The 18750-nt window shown below is 46.2% G+C and overlaps 1 protein-coding gene across 5 annotated transcripts in view; it reads left to right on the top strand.

Annotated features, from left to right (window-relative positions):
* Positions 1–18750, top strand: part of LOC117367981 (CDK5 regulatory subunit-associated protein 2-like) — a 372935-nt gene that overhangs the window by 295494 nt on the left and 58691 nt on the right. For all 5 annotated transcript variants that reach the window (XM_033961149.1, XM_033961147.1, XM_033961146.1 and 2 more), the window contains one exon: positions 10176–10314. In XM_033961149.1, the coding sequence (XP_033817040.1) occupies positions 10176–10314 (139 nt within the window). The remainder of the gene's footprint in view (positions 1–10175; positions 10315–18750) is intronic.

The following is an 18750-nucleotide window of genomic DNA, read 5'->3' as shown; positions in this document are numbered from 1 at the left end:
AATAACCATAACATCAAAAACAAAGAAAGAAAATCCAAATCCAGTTTCATGAAGCCATATTAAATCGACATCGGCTGCTCCCTTTGATTTAAGTACATTTCTAGTTTCACTGGCTCATCAAAGCTCATAGTTTTATTGTCAATAGTTATTTTCATAATCGCAGGGTATATCAGCCCAAACCTGGCTCCGATGTCTCTTAACTTCGGCCTCATGTCTAGAAATTTTTTCCTTTAATCAGCCGTTGTTTTAGCGAAGTCAGGAACGATGTGTACTTTGGCATCCTGACATTTTAAATTCGCATGTTCCTTAGCCAATCTTAACACCTCTAAAACTTGTTGATGCCGTAACAACTTGAAGATTATAGGGCGAGGACCTTTTAAAGTATCAGGTCTTTTCATTGGTATGCGATGTGCACATTCAATTTCAATTGGGTATTTGGATTTGAGGGGCAGGACTTTCATCAAAAAGTTTTCAACAAATAAAACCGGATTGCTTTTCTCCACCCCTTCCGGTACGCCTAAAAGTCTCAGGTTACTCCGCCTCATGCGATTCTGGCAATCCTCCATTTCCTTGGTGAGTGCAAATATTTTATCTGTCCAGTTTATATTGCCTTTTTTCATTTTCAAAGCTGTCCATTCGCATTTCCAATTTAGTTGTTTTGATCTCTAACACTTCGGTTCATTTATTTAAAGTTGTTACTTCTTCTTGTATCTCATCCAGTTTTTTGGCGTTTTTTAAAAGAATTTCCTTTATTTCTTGAATTTCCTTCCAAAAGTCGATATCGCTTTTCTCCCTTGACAACGGGCACTTCGATGGTGTTGCCGGCTCTGGCTTGGATCTTTTAACACTGCCGGTATTAGAAACCACCATTTCCGATTTATTTTGCTTTCCTGAAGCCATAATGTTATCAATTTTCTTCGTTTTAAGTTCAAATTGAAATTTTTGATTTAGTATTTTAATTCATGAATGTCTGTTTATACGGAGCCTCTGCCTTACCCGTCCATACTCGTGCACTCCCAAGCCACGCCCCCTCCACGTTTTTCTTTTTTAAAAAGCCCCACAAGACTGGATGCCTACACTGTAGGCATTTGTCATGGTTCTAGGGAAATGAGTAGGCTAGTCATTGCGTGGTTTTGCCTGGAAGTATTGAAAATAACTTGTGAAGGAAAGTGTCTCAGAGCACCACTCAAAGGATCTCACACTTTTCACCCTTGAATATCATGGTGATGGATATCTTTCATTGACCAATCCTTCACTTTCATTTTAAAGCTATTTATTTAGCCTAATTAATCTTTCTTATCTGTTCTTAATTTCAACTTTTCAGATACTATGGGGTTCATAATAAAAATAAAAAAAAGTCTAAAAAGTGTCCTAAATGGCTACTTGGACAATCAAAAAGGCTGATCATCCAAGTACCCATAACCAAAGCTGTTTTTTAGACTTATCTAAAAACAGCTTAGGCCTTTCCCCTCCCTCTAGACGCACAGAGAGAAAAGAGGGGTGTTTAGAGGAGGGGAAAGGGCGGGAGGTGGGCCGACCTACACCTAGGCGTACAACACATATAACCAAAACAGTTGACAGGTTGCCTAGTCAGCACTTAGACCTTTTTGACTTAGACGAAGTCAAACCAGGTTTAAGTGCTGAAAAAGGGGCCGCTGAGTAGAGAATGACACGGTAACAAAATTCATCACCGTTCCCGTCCCCGCGGATAACCGCAGGAAACCATCTTCATGTCATTCTTTAAAGAGAGAGGGAAGAATCAGAGTATGAATGGCCACAACCACTGACCCACAAGCTTTGCTTTGAAGAATGCTGGTGTAGAAGGACTGAGGTTGAAATAGACACTAGAAATGACATGGGATTATTTCCCGCGTTTATCCGCGGGGACGGGGACGGTGATGAATTTTGTCACCGTGTCATTCTCTACCGCTGAGCTGATGGCCGCTGGTGTGATCAGCGGCCCGGCAACCATCGCGGCAGGAGAGATGCCTCATCTCCCCTACCGTGATGCGATCACCCCTCTACCCGAACTGCCACGACCTGCGGCAGGAGAGATGCCCAATCTCTCCTGCCGCAGGTTGTGGCAGTTCGGGTACAGGAGTGATCGCATCGCGGCAGGGGAGATGGCCAATCTCTCCTGCCGCGATACATCACCCCCCCCCCCCCCGACAATATCGGGGCAAGAGGGAGCCCAAGCTCTCCTGGCCCCGGCACCCCCCCCAACTGGATTGGGCCAGGAGGGAGCCCAAGCCCTCCTGCCCCCGGCAACCCCCCACCCTCCACTACAATACGGGCATGAGGGATCCCAGGCCCTCCTGCCCTCGACACAACCCCCCTCCCCCAACAACCGCCCCCCCCAGAACCCCCGATCGGACACCCCCCCCCCCGCCGACCCGCGACCCCCCGGCCGACCCCACGACACCCCCACCCCTTCCCCGTACCTTTAACATTGGCCAGATGGACAGGTGCCAAGCCCGCCCGTCCAGCAGGCCAGCCGGGTCCAGAATGGGGCCGGATTGGCCCAGGCGGCAGAAACCCCACCCACATCCGTCTTCGGCATTAACTTTAACATTCAACTTTCTTTCATTTTTCTGCTTCCATAACTCCCCTCCTCTCCATCCATGTGCATCCTCTCCTCTCTCTACCCTTCCTCCTCCATTCATGAACACCCTCTCCTCCCCTCTTTTCCCTTCCCCTCCTTTCCATCCATGTGCACCACTCTCCCTCTCGCTACCCTTCCCCTTCACACATGTGCAGCGTCTCCTCTCTCTCTGCCCTTCCCCTCTTCTCTATCCATGTGCTACATCTCCTCCCTCTCTCTGCCCTTTCCCTCCTCTCCATCCATGTGCACCATCTCCTCCCTCTCTCTACCCTTTCCCTCATCTCCATCCATGCATACCATCTCCTCCCTCTCATCGCCCTTCCCCTTTCCTCCCCATATTTCTTCCCACAGAGGTCTAGCATCTTCTTCCCCTTTCCCTCCCCCCCCCAGTCAGAATCCAGCACTTGTTTTTTTTTTCCAGTGCTGCTGTCCTGCACTCTTCAAACTGTGGGCAGCATGAATGAATTAAACACACTGCCTTCTGCAGTCCCGGAAGCCATCCTTCTGCTACATTTTCCTATCGCCTTCCTCTGGACTCCTTCAAGTCTTCTCACATCTTTAGCAAGATACAGCCTCCAGAACTGAACACAATATTCTAGGTGGGACCTCATCAACAGCTTGTACTGGGGCATCAACACCTCCATTTTTCTCCTGTCAATTACTCTCTCTATGCTGCTCAGGATCCTTCTGCTGTGGCCACCATTTTGGACTAGATTCACTAAGCAAACTGATTGTATACCGATCGGTTTGTGAGCCTTTGCGACCCGATTTCCCTCCAACCCAATTCACTAACCTCTGTCCCGATCATCCTCCGATCAGCGCATATAAATGAAGGGGAACGGCATTCAAATGATGACAGGCAGCGATTCACAAACTAAAATCCTGCAATACCGACTAGGCTGGCAATCACAAACAAGCGACTGCTGAGGACCAGTCGCTCAGGTCCTTTCCGATTGCCCTGCCTTCTGCCGCCCTGCTTTCTGCCCCGAACTCCTGCTTTCAGCCCTGGTCTCCTACAGCCCTGACTCTCCCGCCTGCCCTGATCTCCTGCTGCCCCGAACACCTGCAGCCCCGACTCGCCTGTCTGCCCAAACTCCTGCAGCTCTGACTCTCCTGCTTGCCCCAAACTCCTACAGCCCTGACTCTCCCACCTGCCCCGAACTCCTGCAGCCCCGACTCTCCCACCCTTCCCCCACAGTGCAAGCCTGTGGTTTTAACCCACAGGCTTAAAGCGGGTTACAACCACAGACTTGCAAAAAAAAAAAAAAAAAATTCCTACTGAGAGCATGCGCAGACCATCTACAGGCAAGGAAGATGGTCTGTGCATGCTTAAGAATCTCTCTCTAGCAATCCATGCAGCGGGTGGGGGACATGTCAACGATTGTTCCTATTTGCATGCAGGCCTTTACTTAATTCGTCGGCCTGCATGCAATCGGGCAAAGATCGGACACAAAATCGGGGGTTAGTGAATCCTCAGATGCTATCATATCTAGGTCCCTCTTCCAGTCTGTGCTTATCAGCTTCTCATAAGAACATAAGAAGTTGCCTCCGCTGAGGCAGACCAGAGGTCCATCTCGCCCAGCGGTCGGCTCCCGCTGCGGCCCATCAGGCCTATTGCCTGAGCAGTGGTCCCTGACTATTTCTATAACTACCTCTTGCTCCTATCCCTATAACCTACCTCTACTCCTATCTGTACCCCTCAATTCCTTTGTCCTCTAGGAACCTATCCAAACCTTCTTTGAAGCCCTGTAACGTGCTCCTGCCTATACAGCCTCCAGAAGCGTGTTCCATGTATCCACCACCCTCTGGGTAAAAAAGAACTTCCTAGCGTTTGTTCTAAACCTGTCCCCTTTCAGTTTCTCCGAGTGCCCCCTTGTACTTAATGGTTCCCATAATTTGAAAAATCTGTCCCTGTCTACTTTTTCTATGCCCTTCAGAATCTTGAAGGTTTCTATCATGTCTCCTCTAAGTCTCCGCTTCTCCAGGGAGAACAGCCCCAACTTTTTCAGTCTGTCAGTATATGAGAGGTTTTCCATACCCTTTACTAGCTTAGTTGCTCTTCTCTGTACTCCCTCAAGTACTGCCATGTCCTTCTTGACCAGTATTGGACACAGTACTCCAGATGCGGGCGCACCATTGCACGATACAGTGGCAGGATGACTTCCTTCGTCCTGGTTGTGATACCCTTCTTAATGATACCCAACATTTTGTTTGCTTTCCTTGAGGCTGCGGCGCACTGCGCCGACGCCTTCAATGTTGTGTCCACCATCACTCCCAGGTCTTTTTCCAGTTTACTTACCCCTAGCGGTGATCCCCCCATTTTGTAAGTGAACATCGGGTTCTTTTTCCCTACATGCATGACCTTGCATTTCCCTATGTTGAAGCTCATTTGCCACTTTTTGGCCCACTCTTCCAGCGTTGTCAAATCCTTTTGGAGATCTTTGCAGTCTTCCATGGTTTTAACCCTGCTGTATAGTTTGGTGTCATCCGCAAATTTAATGACCTCACATTTTGTTCCTGCCTCCAGGTCGTTAATAAATATATTGAACAGGAGTGGTCCCAGTACCGACCCCTGCGGAACTCCGCTCGTGATCCATTGCCAGTCTGAGTAATGGCCCTTTACTCCAACCCTCTGTTTCCTGTCTGCCAGCCAGTTTTTGATCCATCGGTGGACCTCCCCTTGCACCCCATGGTTCCATAGCTTCTTAAGCAGTCTTTCATGTGGTACCTTGTCGAAGGTTTTTTGAAAGTCAAGGTAAATGATGTCTATGGATTCCCCTTTATCCACCTGGCTGTTTACTCCCTCAAAGAATGACAATAAGTTTGTGAGGCATGACCTATCCTTGCAGAAGCCATGCTGACTTGACTTTAGCTGCCCATTGTTTTCGATGTGCTCACAGATGCTGTCCTTAATCAGTGCTTCCATCATCTTTCCCGGGACCGAGGTCAAGCACAGCGGCCTGTAGTTTCCTGGGTCACCCCTTGAACCCTTCTTGAAGATGGGTGTGACATTTGCTATTTTCCAGTCCTCCGGAATCTCTTCAGTTTTTAAGGATAGGTTGCATATTTGTCTAAGTGGCTCTGCTATTTCGTTCCTTAGTTCCTTGAGTACCCTTGGGTGAATGCCGTCCGGACCTGGCGATTTGTCGCTCTTTAGCCTGTCTATCTGCCTGAGGACATCCACTCGGCTCAGTTCTAGTTGGACCAGTTTATCATCCTGATCTCCATTTATGATTTCTTTGGGTTCCGGAATGATGGTTGTGTCCTCCCTCGTGAAGACTGACGTGAAGAACTCTAATCTAATCCTTAGGTTTGTATACCGCATCATCTCCACGTTCGTAGAGCTCCTCTTTTACCACTTTTTCCTCTTTTACCATTCCCTAGAGAATGACAGGGGGACCGTTTACCGTGGCCACTGCAGTAAATCCGCAGGAATGGAGAAATATGCAACTGGTGTACTACAGGAATGGGAACAAGACCTTTCACCGCCCCACAGGGATGGAGACGAGACCTTTTACCGCCCTGTGGGAGCAGTGAAAAGTCTTGCTCCTGTAGTAAAAACATTGTGCCTGTGTCAGATTCGGCATCTCCTCCCCAGCTCCTCCTATTTTGCCTTCAGGAGCCAGCCATGCCACAATGAAGACAGAAGGAAACCAAAGCCTGAGACCAATGTGATTTGAAGAATAAAATTACCAGACAACAAAAGGTAGAAAAAATAAATGTATTTTATATTTTGTGATTAGAATATTTCAGATTTGAAATATGTATCCTGCTAGAGCTGGTATTAGACATAACTGGAGACTGCAAAGCCCTGGCTGTGCTTCTTTAGTTTTCAGCTAGCTTAGGGCTCTCTCTGACCAGGGGGCAGTTGCCCTAGTTGCTCTCCCCTAACACTATTCCTGCCATGTGTGACTGAAGTATTCTGTTAAAATTCCAAAAAGAATTATTTTTCCTCTCTCAAAGAGATTCACAAAGAGAGGGAAATATTGTTATAAAGTTGCATGAATCACTTCATGTCAGCACATCAATTGTGATTGATTGGTCCTCAGTAATAAACAGCTCAACCAATTTTTTAGTGAGTTGTAAGCTTGCAAACCCAGCAGTATAAATTAAGCAAGATACATCCCTGGACCGAAATCAATTTATAGTGAAGTGCTATAAATGAAGTTATAAGAGTTCCCAATCAAAAGTGGATCTTACTCTGTGGAAAAACGCAAGTAATCAAAAATTGAAAGTGATCAAAAGGAGATCCTATCTCTGTGAGTAATGATAGCCCGCACATGCGGATCTAAATATCCAAATAATTTTGAAATATCAATTGTTCAAAATATAGTAAAGTACTTATATCCAAAAGTTCATGTCCAAAATACAGATTGTAGAGTTAGTTTTGAAGTCCGTGTTGGGTATTCAGCTCTACAGAGCTCCGTTACGGGGATTAACAATCCCCTTCTTCAGGAGCAATGCACTGGACCACAAAGTTTGGACGTAGGAGAGCAACAGGAACTCCTAAGGTTCTCATCAGTAATGGCGCTTCGGCGTGGTAACGCCCATGAAAAATCTGCAGATAAGGGTGAACATAATTAGCTCACAGAAAACGTGATGACGTAGTGAACACATAGTGAACACGAGATTACAATGTTAAATGTCCATAAAATTAAGGTATTTAAAAACTATGAAAGGTAACAGCAGGTTTAATAAAAACTCAAGTTGAACCCCAATCAGATCCAAAAATCAAATAATAGAATGCCACTCTATCATTTCATTCAAACCATCAGGGTCTACAGAATGAAGTGTATAGATCCAAAACTGCTCACGTATAGTGAGCCTTTCAAGTCTGTTACCCTAGAAAGACTCAGGTATCTTCTCAATGATAAACCAGTTTTCATAGTTTTAAATACCTTAATTTTATGGAAGTTTAACATTGCAATCTCGTGTTCATCACGTTTTCTGTGAGCTAATTACGTTCACCCTTATCTGCAGATTTTTCATGGGCATTACCACGCCGAATTGCCATTACTTCTGAGCACCTTAGGAGTTCCTGTTGCTCTCCTACGTCCAAACTTTGTGGTCCAGTGCATTGCTCCTGAAGAAGGGGATTGTTAATCCCCGTAATGGAGCTCTGTAGAGCTGAATACCCGACACAGACTTCAAAACTAACCTCTATTATCCATATTTTGGATCTCCTTTTGATCACTTTCAATTTTTAATTACTTGCGTTTTTCCACAGAGTAAGATCCACTTTTGATTGGGAACTCTTATAAACTTCATTTACAGCACTTCACTATAAATTGATTTCAGTCCAGGGATGTATCATGCTTAATTTACCCTGCTGCTGTTGAGCTGTATATTACTGAGGACCAACCAATTGCAATTGATGTGCTGACATGAAGCGATTCATGCAACTTTATAACAATATTTCCCTCTCTTTGTGAATCTCCCTGTGAGAGGAAAAAGAATTATTTTTGGAATTTTGATATATTTTCTATTCTTTTTTCCACTTTGGGTTTCACTTTTTGAAGTATTCTGTTAGCGTGATTTTTCTGTGTAGATTCTGTAGTAATTTGGTTTGTTCGGTTTTCATAATAGTGGAGAGGATATTTGTGAAAGGGAGGGAAGACAGGGGTTTTGTTGATCCTTGCTCTGTATTATTTGTGTTTATAAAATGATAATTGTACAGAATATTGTCTCTTTTTATAATTTAATAAAATAAGTTCAGTATAAATTCATAACTATTCGAGGCTTGTGTGGACGGGATCTGACAGTTTGCAGGACGGGGCAGGGACAGGGGCTGAGCCTGCGGGGACGGGCTAGGAATGGGGACGGGACAGGAATAGTGACTGAGCTCACGGAGATGGGACGAGAACGATGTCATTCTCTACTTATCACCCCTTAGTGCATATTGCTCCTTTGGATTTTTACATTACATTAGTGACTTCTGTTCCGCCTGAACCTTGCAGTTCTACTCACCAAATGCATCACTCTGCACTTATTTATAAATAAATTAAATATCTGTGGGTTTTCCAATAAGCACCTTTTTTTAGGCAGAAGGGGGGACCCTGTGGCAAAATTTTAACTTCTTTTTTTTTTTAATATCTTCCAAATTTTGCTACATGGCAAATGAAGTTTAACATGGATAAGTACAAGGTGATGCATGTCGGTAACAAAAATCTTATACATGAACACAGGATGTCCGGTGCAGTACTCGGAGAGACCCCCCCAGGAAAGAAACTTGGGAGTACTGGTAGACTGAAGTCAATGAAGCCGTCCGCGCAATGCGTGGCGGCAGCAAAAAGGGAGAACAGAATGCTAGGAATGATTAAGAAGGGGATCACAAACAGATCAGAGAAAGTTATCATTCTGCTGTACACCCCCACCTGGAATACTGCGTCCAGCACTGGTCACCGTACATGAAAAGGACACGGTACTACTCGAAAGGATCCAGAGAAGGGTGACTAAAATGGTTAAGGGGCTGAAGGAGTTGCTGTACAGTGAGAGATTAGAGAAACTGGGCCTCTTCTCCCTTGAATAGAGGAGACTGAGAGGGGACATGATAGAAACATTCAAGATAAAGAAGGGAATAGACTTAATAGATAAAGACAGTTTGTTCACCCTCTCCAAGGTAGAGAGAACGAGAGGGCACTCTCTAAAGTTAAAAGGGGATAGATTCCGTACAAACGTAAGGAAGTTCTTTTTCACCCAGAGAGTGGTAAAAATCTGGGACTCTCTTCCGGAGGCTATTATAGGGGAAAGCACCCTCCAGGGATTCAAGACAAGGTTAGACAAGTTCCTGCTGAACTAGAACGTAAGCAGGTAAGGCTAGTCTCAGGGCACTGGTGTTTGACCTAAGGGCCACCGTGTGAGTGGACTGCTGGCACAATAGACCACTGGTCTGACCCGGCAGTGGCAATTTTTATTTTCTTATTCCTCTTTGCTCTCTATAAATGATTTGGGTGAATTAAGCCCTTGGCATATTTTTTAGCTTGAAAAGTATATGATGATTGGATTTTTAGATTTATTACTCATCTTTTGTAAGTGCTGATTTAACTTTAAATATTTATAAAGCAACAATGAAATTTGTTCTCTAAACTATTTTTGCATAGCACTCTGAATCCTGATTTGACTTTGGCACACTTGATATTATACATCTCGTACTGCAGCAGGAATAGAGTAGTAGCTAGGGAATATATACTAGTTTTTGCTGGGTTTTACTAAGCGGCACTAGAGGTTTTTCATGCGGGCCTTCAAGGTAAATGCGCCGATGCTCATAGGAATTCTATGAGCATCGGAGCATTTACCTCACAAGCCTGCGCTAAAAAACCTCTAGCGCCATTTAGTAAAAGGATCCCTTTATTCTTTGCTCTACACTGTTTTCTAATTTAAATGAAAGAAAAACATAATTGATATATGAATACCTACAATTAGTTTTATTGCCTAAGGTACCATAGTTAGTTTGTGAACCCACTGGGACAGATAGGGAAATAATTAAGAGTATCTGAAAAAAGAGAAATGTGAACTGCAATGATCCATATGTTGTAAAATGTGGTATATAAAGCACCAATATGTTGATTTCTAGGATGAAGACTTGAAAAGTGAAATTGCCAGACTTCGCAAAAATTTGTCTGAATGTGAAAGAAAGCTACATAGCACTGTGAAACACTTACACTCCACCAGGCAGTTAAAGGAGAACATGGAGAAAATCGTTACTGAACAATGTTTGTAAAAACTCTTTCTATATTTGTTATGTATCAAAAACAAGGTTATAGATTTTGTTCCTTTCAAAAAATCTGAGTTTTATAATATATATTTGTAGGATTGAATAGACTAGTATAAGAGCAGTCTCTCTCAGCATCAGGTCCTGCACTGTTGTCAACTGATTATATTATGAGAAGTCAGAACATACTATACTCTTGAGTATTGAATTGTCCTATTAATAGTAAGGTGCATAGGGAGCAATTAAGTATAGTGTACCAAAAAATAGGTAATAAAATGAATGTGAAATGCTGGGTTCTGTAATGGCATCTGCGTACCCTCTACCATTCGGCCTACAGTCTATTTGTAGCTGTTACTCTCCTGCTAGAAGAGGACATCCCAGAGGTATGAGGTAATGCCATGTAAATAATTGAATAGTAAATAGTTGAATAGTTTTAAATAGATGGTTTTAAACAATATTATAGGCCTTATTGGATATATCTCCTTCTCTGCCCATTTTATTGACATATTGTGTTGTTTTGGTGATGTGGAATCACCTGACAAGTCAGCATGAGACACTTCATCAAATATTCAAGATAAATGTATTCAAATTATGTGTGGCAAAATTGCAGAGGGTGGGGCAGGCATGCCAGTATACATCCACACTTATTCTTTTGACCCTAAATGTGAGCCTTGCCAAAATTTCTTATTCATAAAATTTTCCCAGTGCTCAGTGTACAGTGCACAGAAGAGCAGAAAGCTAAATGTACTCAAACTATATGCACAGAAAACTTACACAGCAAAGATTTTTATTTTAAAATAGCTCGTCACATAATGCACAATGAATATGTATGGAAAACTTGTGCACAGCATAAGAATAGCCATACTGGGTCAGATCAATGAACCATCTAGCCCAGTATCCTGCTTCCAACAATGGCCAATCCAGATCACAATACCTGGCAGAAACCCAAATAATAGCAACATTTTATGCTACCAATCATAGGGCAAGCAGTGGCTTCCCCCATGTCTAGCTCAATAACAGACTATGTACTTTTCCTCCAGGGACTTTTCCAAACCTTAAACCCAGGTGCGCTAACTGCTGTTACCATATCTTCCGGCAACAAGTTCCAGAGCTTAACTACGGTATTCATTGAGTGAAAAATATTTCCTCCTATATGTTTTAAAGGTATTTCTGTTATATCAACTCCGGAGTCTGTACAGTAGGTATTCATTCTGTATCTACGAATCGGGTCTTGCAGAAATCCACACATTGTTTTCTGCTTCTCCTACTTAGCAGAGGAACACAGAGCCCCCTACATTTTTTTCTTTCTGTAAGCAAACCATACAGAATTATTTCTGATCTGCTCTTCTTTTTTCAGTGACTTCAGTACCTTGAGACCCCTTTTTCAAGGGTTCTCTGTCTGGGAAAGGAAGCAGTTCCCACAGAATCGGACTGCAGCTTCACAGGGCAAGCTTTGGAGCAAGCACAAGGCAAGCTGTGGAGCCAGCCTGCTGTGTGCCACCATCAGAGCTCGGGATCCGTCCCCCTGGGAGCCAGCTTGCCTTGTTTAAGCACAGGCTGTATGCACCCTGAGTAAGAGCCCTGGGGGATATCAGGGCGCAGGCTGCATTTTCCCACCCTCAGTCAAGTTTCTGAGGGGGTAGAGGTTTTGGTTGGGGTCCTTCCGACTGGCAGCCCGAAGATCCTGAAGATTGGACTGTTTGAAGAAAATTTGAGGCAGAAATTCCTTTCCCTTCACTTCAGATGCAGAGACAAAAGCTGACAGGCAGGCACTTCTGAGCCTGTGAGTTTAACCCCATTATTTTCTATGGGAAAATCAGGGGGGGGGGGTGTCTAAAAACTGTGCTTTTAGCAGTTTCAGGGGGTAGGGTTCAGGTCTTCCACTTCCAAAACCCTATATTTTGTGTTTTATATTTTTTTCAAATTGTCTTCACAGGCCTTTTAGGTGCAAATTTACTGGCAGTGGCCATCTTGGATTTTATTGATCTTTTTTCAACTTTTTTTTCTGCCTCATAACCCCTTGGTTTTGTAAAGAATCATCACGGATGAACTCCTCAGCCTCTAATCAGATGAATTCATGTGTGAATTGCACCAGACTACCAGCGAAGGAGCGTTCATGTGCCATGGCATGCACGAGGATGGGGCAGGAGCTTCGGGCTTTGCCCCCTCTGTGTCCTCTAGGGCTAGGAAACTAACGTGGATCCAGGAAATGGGCAGAAAATCCTGCCCAGTAACTGTTTTGGCAACAGCACAAAATGCAAGTACGCAGAGTCTGGGGACCCCTTGCAGGCCTGTCTGGGGTCCAGAGGGAGTCAACTTCAGCCCCTGTGTGTGGTTTTTCCCTGGAATTTGTCTAGCACATGTGGAGAACATATATTTCGGACCCAGCTTACGTGGCATTGCCAGCGAGTATTTATTTATTTAATTTATTTATTTATTTATTTGGATTTCTATCCCGTCCTCCCAGTAGCTCAGAACGGTCTACAAATGAACATACACAGTGGAGAGTAAATAGACATATAAGTAATACAACAGGTTTAGTGATTGGATTTATAGATTTTGGAGAGAATTAAATACAGGGAGAGTATAGCAGAAAGAGAGAGGGGGGAAATACAGTAGTTTAGTTTAAGGAAAGTTATATGCGTTTAGGTACAATTTGTTGGTGGAGAGAGTAAGAGAGGGTTATATTGGAGTTTTGGGGAGGAGATAGGAGGGTGGGGGGGGCGTAAGGGGGGGAGAAGACAGAGGAGATCTTTAGTTGAAGAGGAGGGTCTTTACCGATTTCCTGAAAGTTAATAATGAGTTCTGTTGTCTAAGTTGGGGGGGGAGTTGGTTCCAAAGGTGTGGAATGAAGTGGCTGTAGGATCGTTTGTGGGTAGTTTCTGTGAGCAGGGATCTTCCGGGGGGGGGTGCGTAGGCGTATCTCTGACTTTGAGCGGAGGGTGCGAGTGGGGTTGTAGATGGGAAGCTTGGATTTTATGTAGGAGGGGGTGGTGGAATAAATTCTCTTGTGGGCAATTGCCAGGGCTTTGAAAGTACAGCGTTGGCTAATTGGGAGCCAGTGTTCAGCATGGAGTGCCGGGGAGATGGAATCGTGGTAGTTGAGGTTGTGTAGGAGGCGGATGGCTGTATTTTGGACCCGTTGGAGGCGTTTGATATTATTTTTGGTTAGTCCATTAAATAGGGAGTTACAATAATCCATTCTGGAGAGGACATATGCGTATAGGAGTTGGGCGAGGTCTGGTGTGGAGATGTAGGGTTTGATCCTTTTCAGTTGGCGAAGGTAGTAGAAGGAGGTGGAGACTACTTGGGATATGTGGGCAGATAGGGATAGGTGTCCGTCTAGGGTTACTCCCAGGCTGCGAACTTGATCTGCTGCCGTTAGTAGAGTGGAATCCCATGTTAGTGTAGGTCGTAGGTATTTGGTGTTTTTCTTTCTGATCCATAGGAGTTCGGTTTTGGAGGCGTTAAGTTGAAGCTTGTTGTTTGACATCCAAGTTTTCATGTCAGTGAGGCAGAGTTTGAGGTTAGCAATTTGGGATGGCCGGTTTTCGCCTAAGGGGAGGAGCAGTTGGATGTCATCTGCATAAGAGTGGATTTTGATTTTATATTTTTGCGCTATATCGATGACGGGTTTGATGTAGAGGTTGAATAGGAGGGGGGATAGAAGGGCGCCTTGAGGAACACCATATTTGATAGGCTTAGGGTTAGATTTATGTGTCCCTAGTAGGACAGTTTGGGTCCTTTGGTGAAGGAAGGAGGTGATCCATTTGAGGGCTGTGTCTCTGATTCCGAGGTCGTGGAGTCTAGATGTGAGTAGGTGGTGGTCAACTGTGTCGAAGGCAGCGCTAAGGTCAAGTAGGACTAGTAGGGCGTCATTGCCTTTGTCGAGTATTGACCAGCTGTCGTCGATAATATCAAGGAGTACTGATTCTGTGCTGTGGCCTTTACGGAAGCCGGATTGGGCTGGGGATAGGGCAGCTTGTTCTTCAATGAAAGGGTGTAGGCGGTGGAGCACAATTCGTTCAAGGAATTTGGAGACAATTGGGAGGTTGGAGACTGGGCGATAGTTGCCAGGTTCATTAGGATCAAGGGAGGGTTTTTTGAGAGTGGGCTTGATAATAGCTGATTTCCAGCTGAGGGGGACAGTTCCAGTAGTTAGAGAGGTGTTAATGATGGGGAGGATGGATTCTGCCATGGCGTCTCCGGCAGATAGCAGGATGCTGGACGGGCAGGGGTCGAGGATGGTGTTGGAGGGTTTGAGTTCTCTCAGGGTTTCGAGGACCAGGATGCTGGACGGGCAGGGGTCGAGGATGGTGTTGGAGGGTTTGAGTTCTCTCAGGGTTTCGAGGACCTCCGCATGAGTAGTTGGATGAAATTGGGAGAGAGTGGTGGAAGGGGGGGTATATAGAATTGGCTGGAGCTGAGTAGGATTGGGTTTGGTGTTGACGTCGAGGTTAGCTCGGATTTTTTGTACTTTGGACTGGAAGAAGTTCGAGAGAGTTTCGCTATCGAGTTCTGTTTGGTTGGTTTGATTATTCCTTTGGGCGTTGGTGAAGAGATGGTTGGTGAGGGTGAACAGTTGTTTAGATCTAGAAGAGGCTTGTTGTAGGAGACGAGAGTAGTAGGTCTTTTTTGCTTCTAGAATGGCAGTTTTGTATGTGGTGGATATGCTTTTCCAGTGGGTTTTGGTTTCATTGTCCGGGTGTTTGGCCCAGATCCTTTCTGCTTTTCTCAGGGATCGTTTTATGGATCGGAGGTCATTTGTGTACCAGGGAGCAGGTGCTTTGTTGGTGCTTATTTGGGTTGTTTTTGTCTGGACCAGGTTATTATAGAGGGATTGGATGTTAGAGTGCCATGTGGCGGCTGCCAGGTCAATTGATAGGGGATGTTGGGTACAAGATTCATTTAGGGTGCGAATACCTGCGGCCATATCTTGAGGGTTGACTGAGTTAGGGAGTTGACGTTGGGTGGGGGGGTGGGATCTTTACGTGGGGTTAGGGCAGTATCGAGTGGGAGTTCGAATTCGATGAGGTGGTGGTCTGACCATGGGACAGGTGTGGAGGTGTAAGTTTGCTGGGGCTCTGCCGTTGGGTCTCTGAGGGTGAAGAGCAAGTCTAAGATGTTGCCTGCTGAGTGCGTGGGGGTGGTTATAGCTTGGTGGAATCCTAGGTCGGAGAGGGAGGAGAGGAAGTTGTCAATTTGTCCTGAGGTGTTGGGGTAGTCTGGGAAATTGAAATCTCCTAGGATTGTCATGTGTTTGTGTGAGATGGTTAGTTCAGTGATAAATTTGAGGAGGGTTTCTAGGGTATCTGCTGGGGAGTTGGGGGTTCTGTAGAGGAGTATGAGGGCGGTTTTTTGTTTGTGGCCTAAGGTGAACGCCATAGCTTCTAGGGAGGGAATATTGATGGAGTTTATTAGTTTTGGTGTGGCGGAGGTTTTGATAATGGAAGTCACTCCACCTCCTTTTCCAGAGGTACGCGAGCAGGTTAGAGCTTGGTAGCCTGGAGGACATAGTTCGCCTAGCGTTATCCCCTCGTTGTCTTGGAGCCAGGTTTCGGTGATCATGAGGGCGTCCCAAGTCTTGTCGCAGATGAGGTCATGTAGGAGGAAGGATTTATTGTTGACTGATCTTGCATTGATGAGTGCCAATTTGAGTGTGTTGCGAGAGGGGGTTTGTGGAGAGGGAAGAATGGGGATGAGGTTGGCAGGGTTTCTGGAACGGCTTTTTTTAGGTTGTGGGGGCGATATCACTGTATCTGCCTTGGCCTGTAATAATGGGGATGGTGAAGTATAGTGTTGTAAGGAGTGTAGTGGGAGTGCTGGGCGTGGGAATGGGCAGGAGGGTGGTTTGTAAGGTGGTGGGAGGAGGGGTGGGGAGGGTGATGGCCTGGATAATTAGAGGCATGGCAGGAAGGGAGATTGGGGCGTTAGGTTAGCGGGATTCAGGGGAAACTCACTATCAAGTCTTGGTTTAGTCCTATTGTTGAGTTAAAGTTTGGTGGGTCAATTTTGATAAAATTAGATCAGGAGCTTGGAGCTTTAGTGTTAATTATTGGGGCAGCTGGAGGAGCAAGTAGAGAAAGAGAAAGCTAGGAGACAGCAAAGGACAGGAGAGGAAGGAGCCAGAGAGCAACCAGTTAAGTTAAAGAGGATTGAGTAATTTACTGTTGCTAGTTATAGTAATTTGTGTAAGTTGTGTATGCTGCTATGTTAGTTAGAGAGCATGCAGCTCGTGTGAGGGATAACAAGTGGTCTTTAAACAAACAATAAATGTCTGCTTTCCTGTGTCGGGAGGGGGGCGGAGCAGGGCTCCCACGCTCCTCTCTCGATGCAGGGGGCTGAAGAAGAGGACAGGCACCTCCGATGGATTTTTCTTTTAAAAAGTCTGCCTTCCTGTGTCGGGAGGGGGGCGGAGCAGGGCTCCCACGCTCCTCTCTCGATGCAGGGGGCTGAAGAAGAGGACAGGCACCTCCGATGGATTTTTCTTTTAAAAAGTCTGCCTTCCTGTGTCGGGAGGGGGGCAGAGCAGGGCTCCCACGCTCCTCTCTCGATGCAGGGGGCTGAAGAAGAGGACAGGCACCTCCAATGGATTTTTCTTTTAAAAAGTCTGCCTTCCTGTGTCGGGAGGGGGGCGGAGCAGGACTCCCACGCTCCTCTCTCGATGCAGGGGGCTGAAGAAGAGGACAGGCACCTCCGATGGATTTTTCTTTTAAAAAGTCTGCCTTCCTGTGTCGGGAGGGGGGCGGAGCAGGGCTCCCACGCTCCTCTCTCGATGCAGGGGGCTGAAGAAGAGGACAGGCACCTCCGATGGATTTTTCTTTTAAAAAGTCTGCCTTCCTGTGTCGGGAGGGGGGCGGAGCAGGGCTCCCACGCTCCTCTCTCAATGCAGGGGGCTGAAGAGGACAGGCACCTCCGATGGATTTTTCTTTTAAAAAGTCTGCCTTCCTGTGTCGGGAGGGGGGCGGAGCAGGGCTCCCACGCTCCTCTCTCGATGCAGGGGGCTGAAGAAGAGGACAGGCACCTCCGATGGATTTTTCTTTTAAAAAGTCTGCCTTCCTGTGTCGGGAGGGGGGCGGAGCAGGGCTCCCACGCTCCTCTCTCGATGCAGGGGGCTGAAGAAGAGGACAGGCACCTCCGATGGATTTTTCTTTTAAAAAGTCTGCCTTCCTGTGTCGGGAGGGGGGCGGAGCAGGGCTCCCACGCTCCTCTCTCGATGCAGGGGGCTGAAGAAGAGGACAGGACCTCCGATGGATTTTTCTTTTAAAAAGTCTGCCTTCCTGTGTCGGGAGGGGGGGCGGAGCAGGGCTCCCACGCTCCTCTCTCGATGCAGGGGGCTGAAGAAGAGGACAGGCACCTCCGAAGGATTTTTCTTTTAAAAAGTCTGCCTTCCTGTGTCGGGAGTGGGGCGGAGCAGGGCTCCCACGCTCCTCTCTCAATGCAGGGGGCTGAAGAGGACAGGCACCTCCGATGGATTTTTCTTTTAAAAAGTCTGCCTTCCTGTGTCGGGAGGGGGGCGGAGCAGGGCTCCCACGCTCCTCTCTCGATGCAGGGGGCTGAAGAAGAGGACAGGCACCTCCGATGGATTTTTCTTTTAAAAAGTCTGCCTTCCTGTGTCGGGAGGGGGGCGGAGCAGGGCTCCCACGCTCCTCTCTCGATGCAGGGGGCTGAAGAAGAGGACAGGCACCTCCGATGGATTTTTCTTTTAAAAAGTCTGCCTTCCTGTGTCGGGAGGGGGGCGGAGCAGGGCTCCCACGCTCCTCTCTCGATGCAGGGGGCTGAAGAAGAGGACAGGCACCTCCGATGGATTTTTCTTTTAAAAAGTCTGCCTTCCTGTGTCGGGAGGGGGGCGGAGCAGGGCTCCCACGCTCCTCTCTCAATGCAGGGGGCTGAAGAAGAGGACAGGCACCTCCGATGGATTTTTCTTTTAAAAAGTCTGCCGCAAGCTTCCAGGCCAGTGCTTTCCTTGGTGAAGATCACTATGCAGATCCCCAGTGGCCAGGTTTTTATGGTCCCAGACTACCCTGGTTGACACACTATGCCTCTTTTGTCACCAGACGCTGCTTCCACCTTGGATGACATTGATTCCCTTTGCAGAACAGTTAAGCAGGATACCTCAAGGAGCCCTGATCTGGGTGATGATCTTTCCATATGCCACCTGTTTAAGTCAGCTTCAGTCCGTCATTTCATTACAAATGCCATGAAAGAACTGAAGTAGGAGGGTCAGCCCTCTACGTCTCAATGTACAGTCATGAGCTGCTCTAATGCTCTGACATCCATTTTTCCTGCGCATCCAGATCTCACTGCTCTGGTTACAGAACAATGGGAGACACCAGAGAGTAATTTCAAATTGACTATAGACTAAAGCTGTTTGAGCAACTAAAGTTGGATTCAGCAGTGGCTCAGTTTACCAAACGCACAGCTCTCCCTAATGAAG

The sequence above is a fragment of the Geotrypetes seraphini genome, chromosome 10 (genome assembly GCF_902459505.1).
Source record: "Geotrypetes seraphini chromosome 10, aGeoSer1.1, whole genome shotgun sequence".
Taxonomy (NCBI): Eukaryota; Metazoa; Chordata; class Amphibia; order Gymnophiona; family Dermophiidae; genus Geotrypetes; species Geotrypetes seraphini.
Note: the sequence above shows the minus strand (reverse complement) of the source record. Positions and strands in the feature narration are given on the sequence as shown.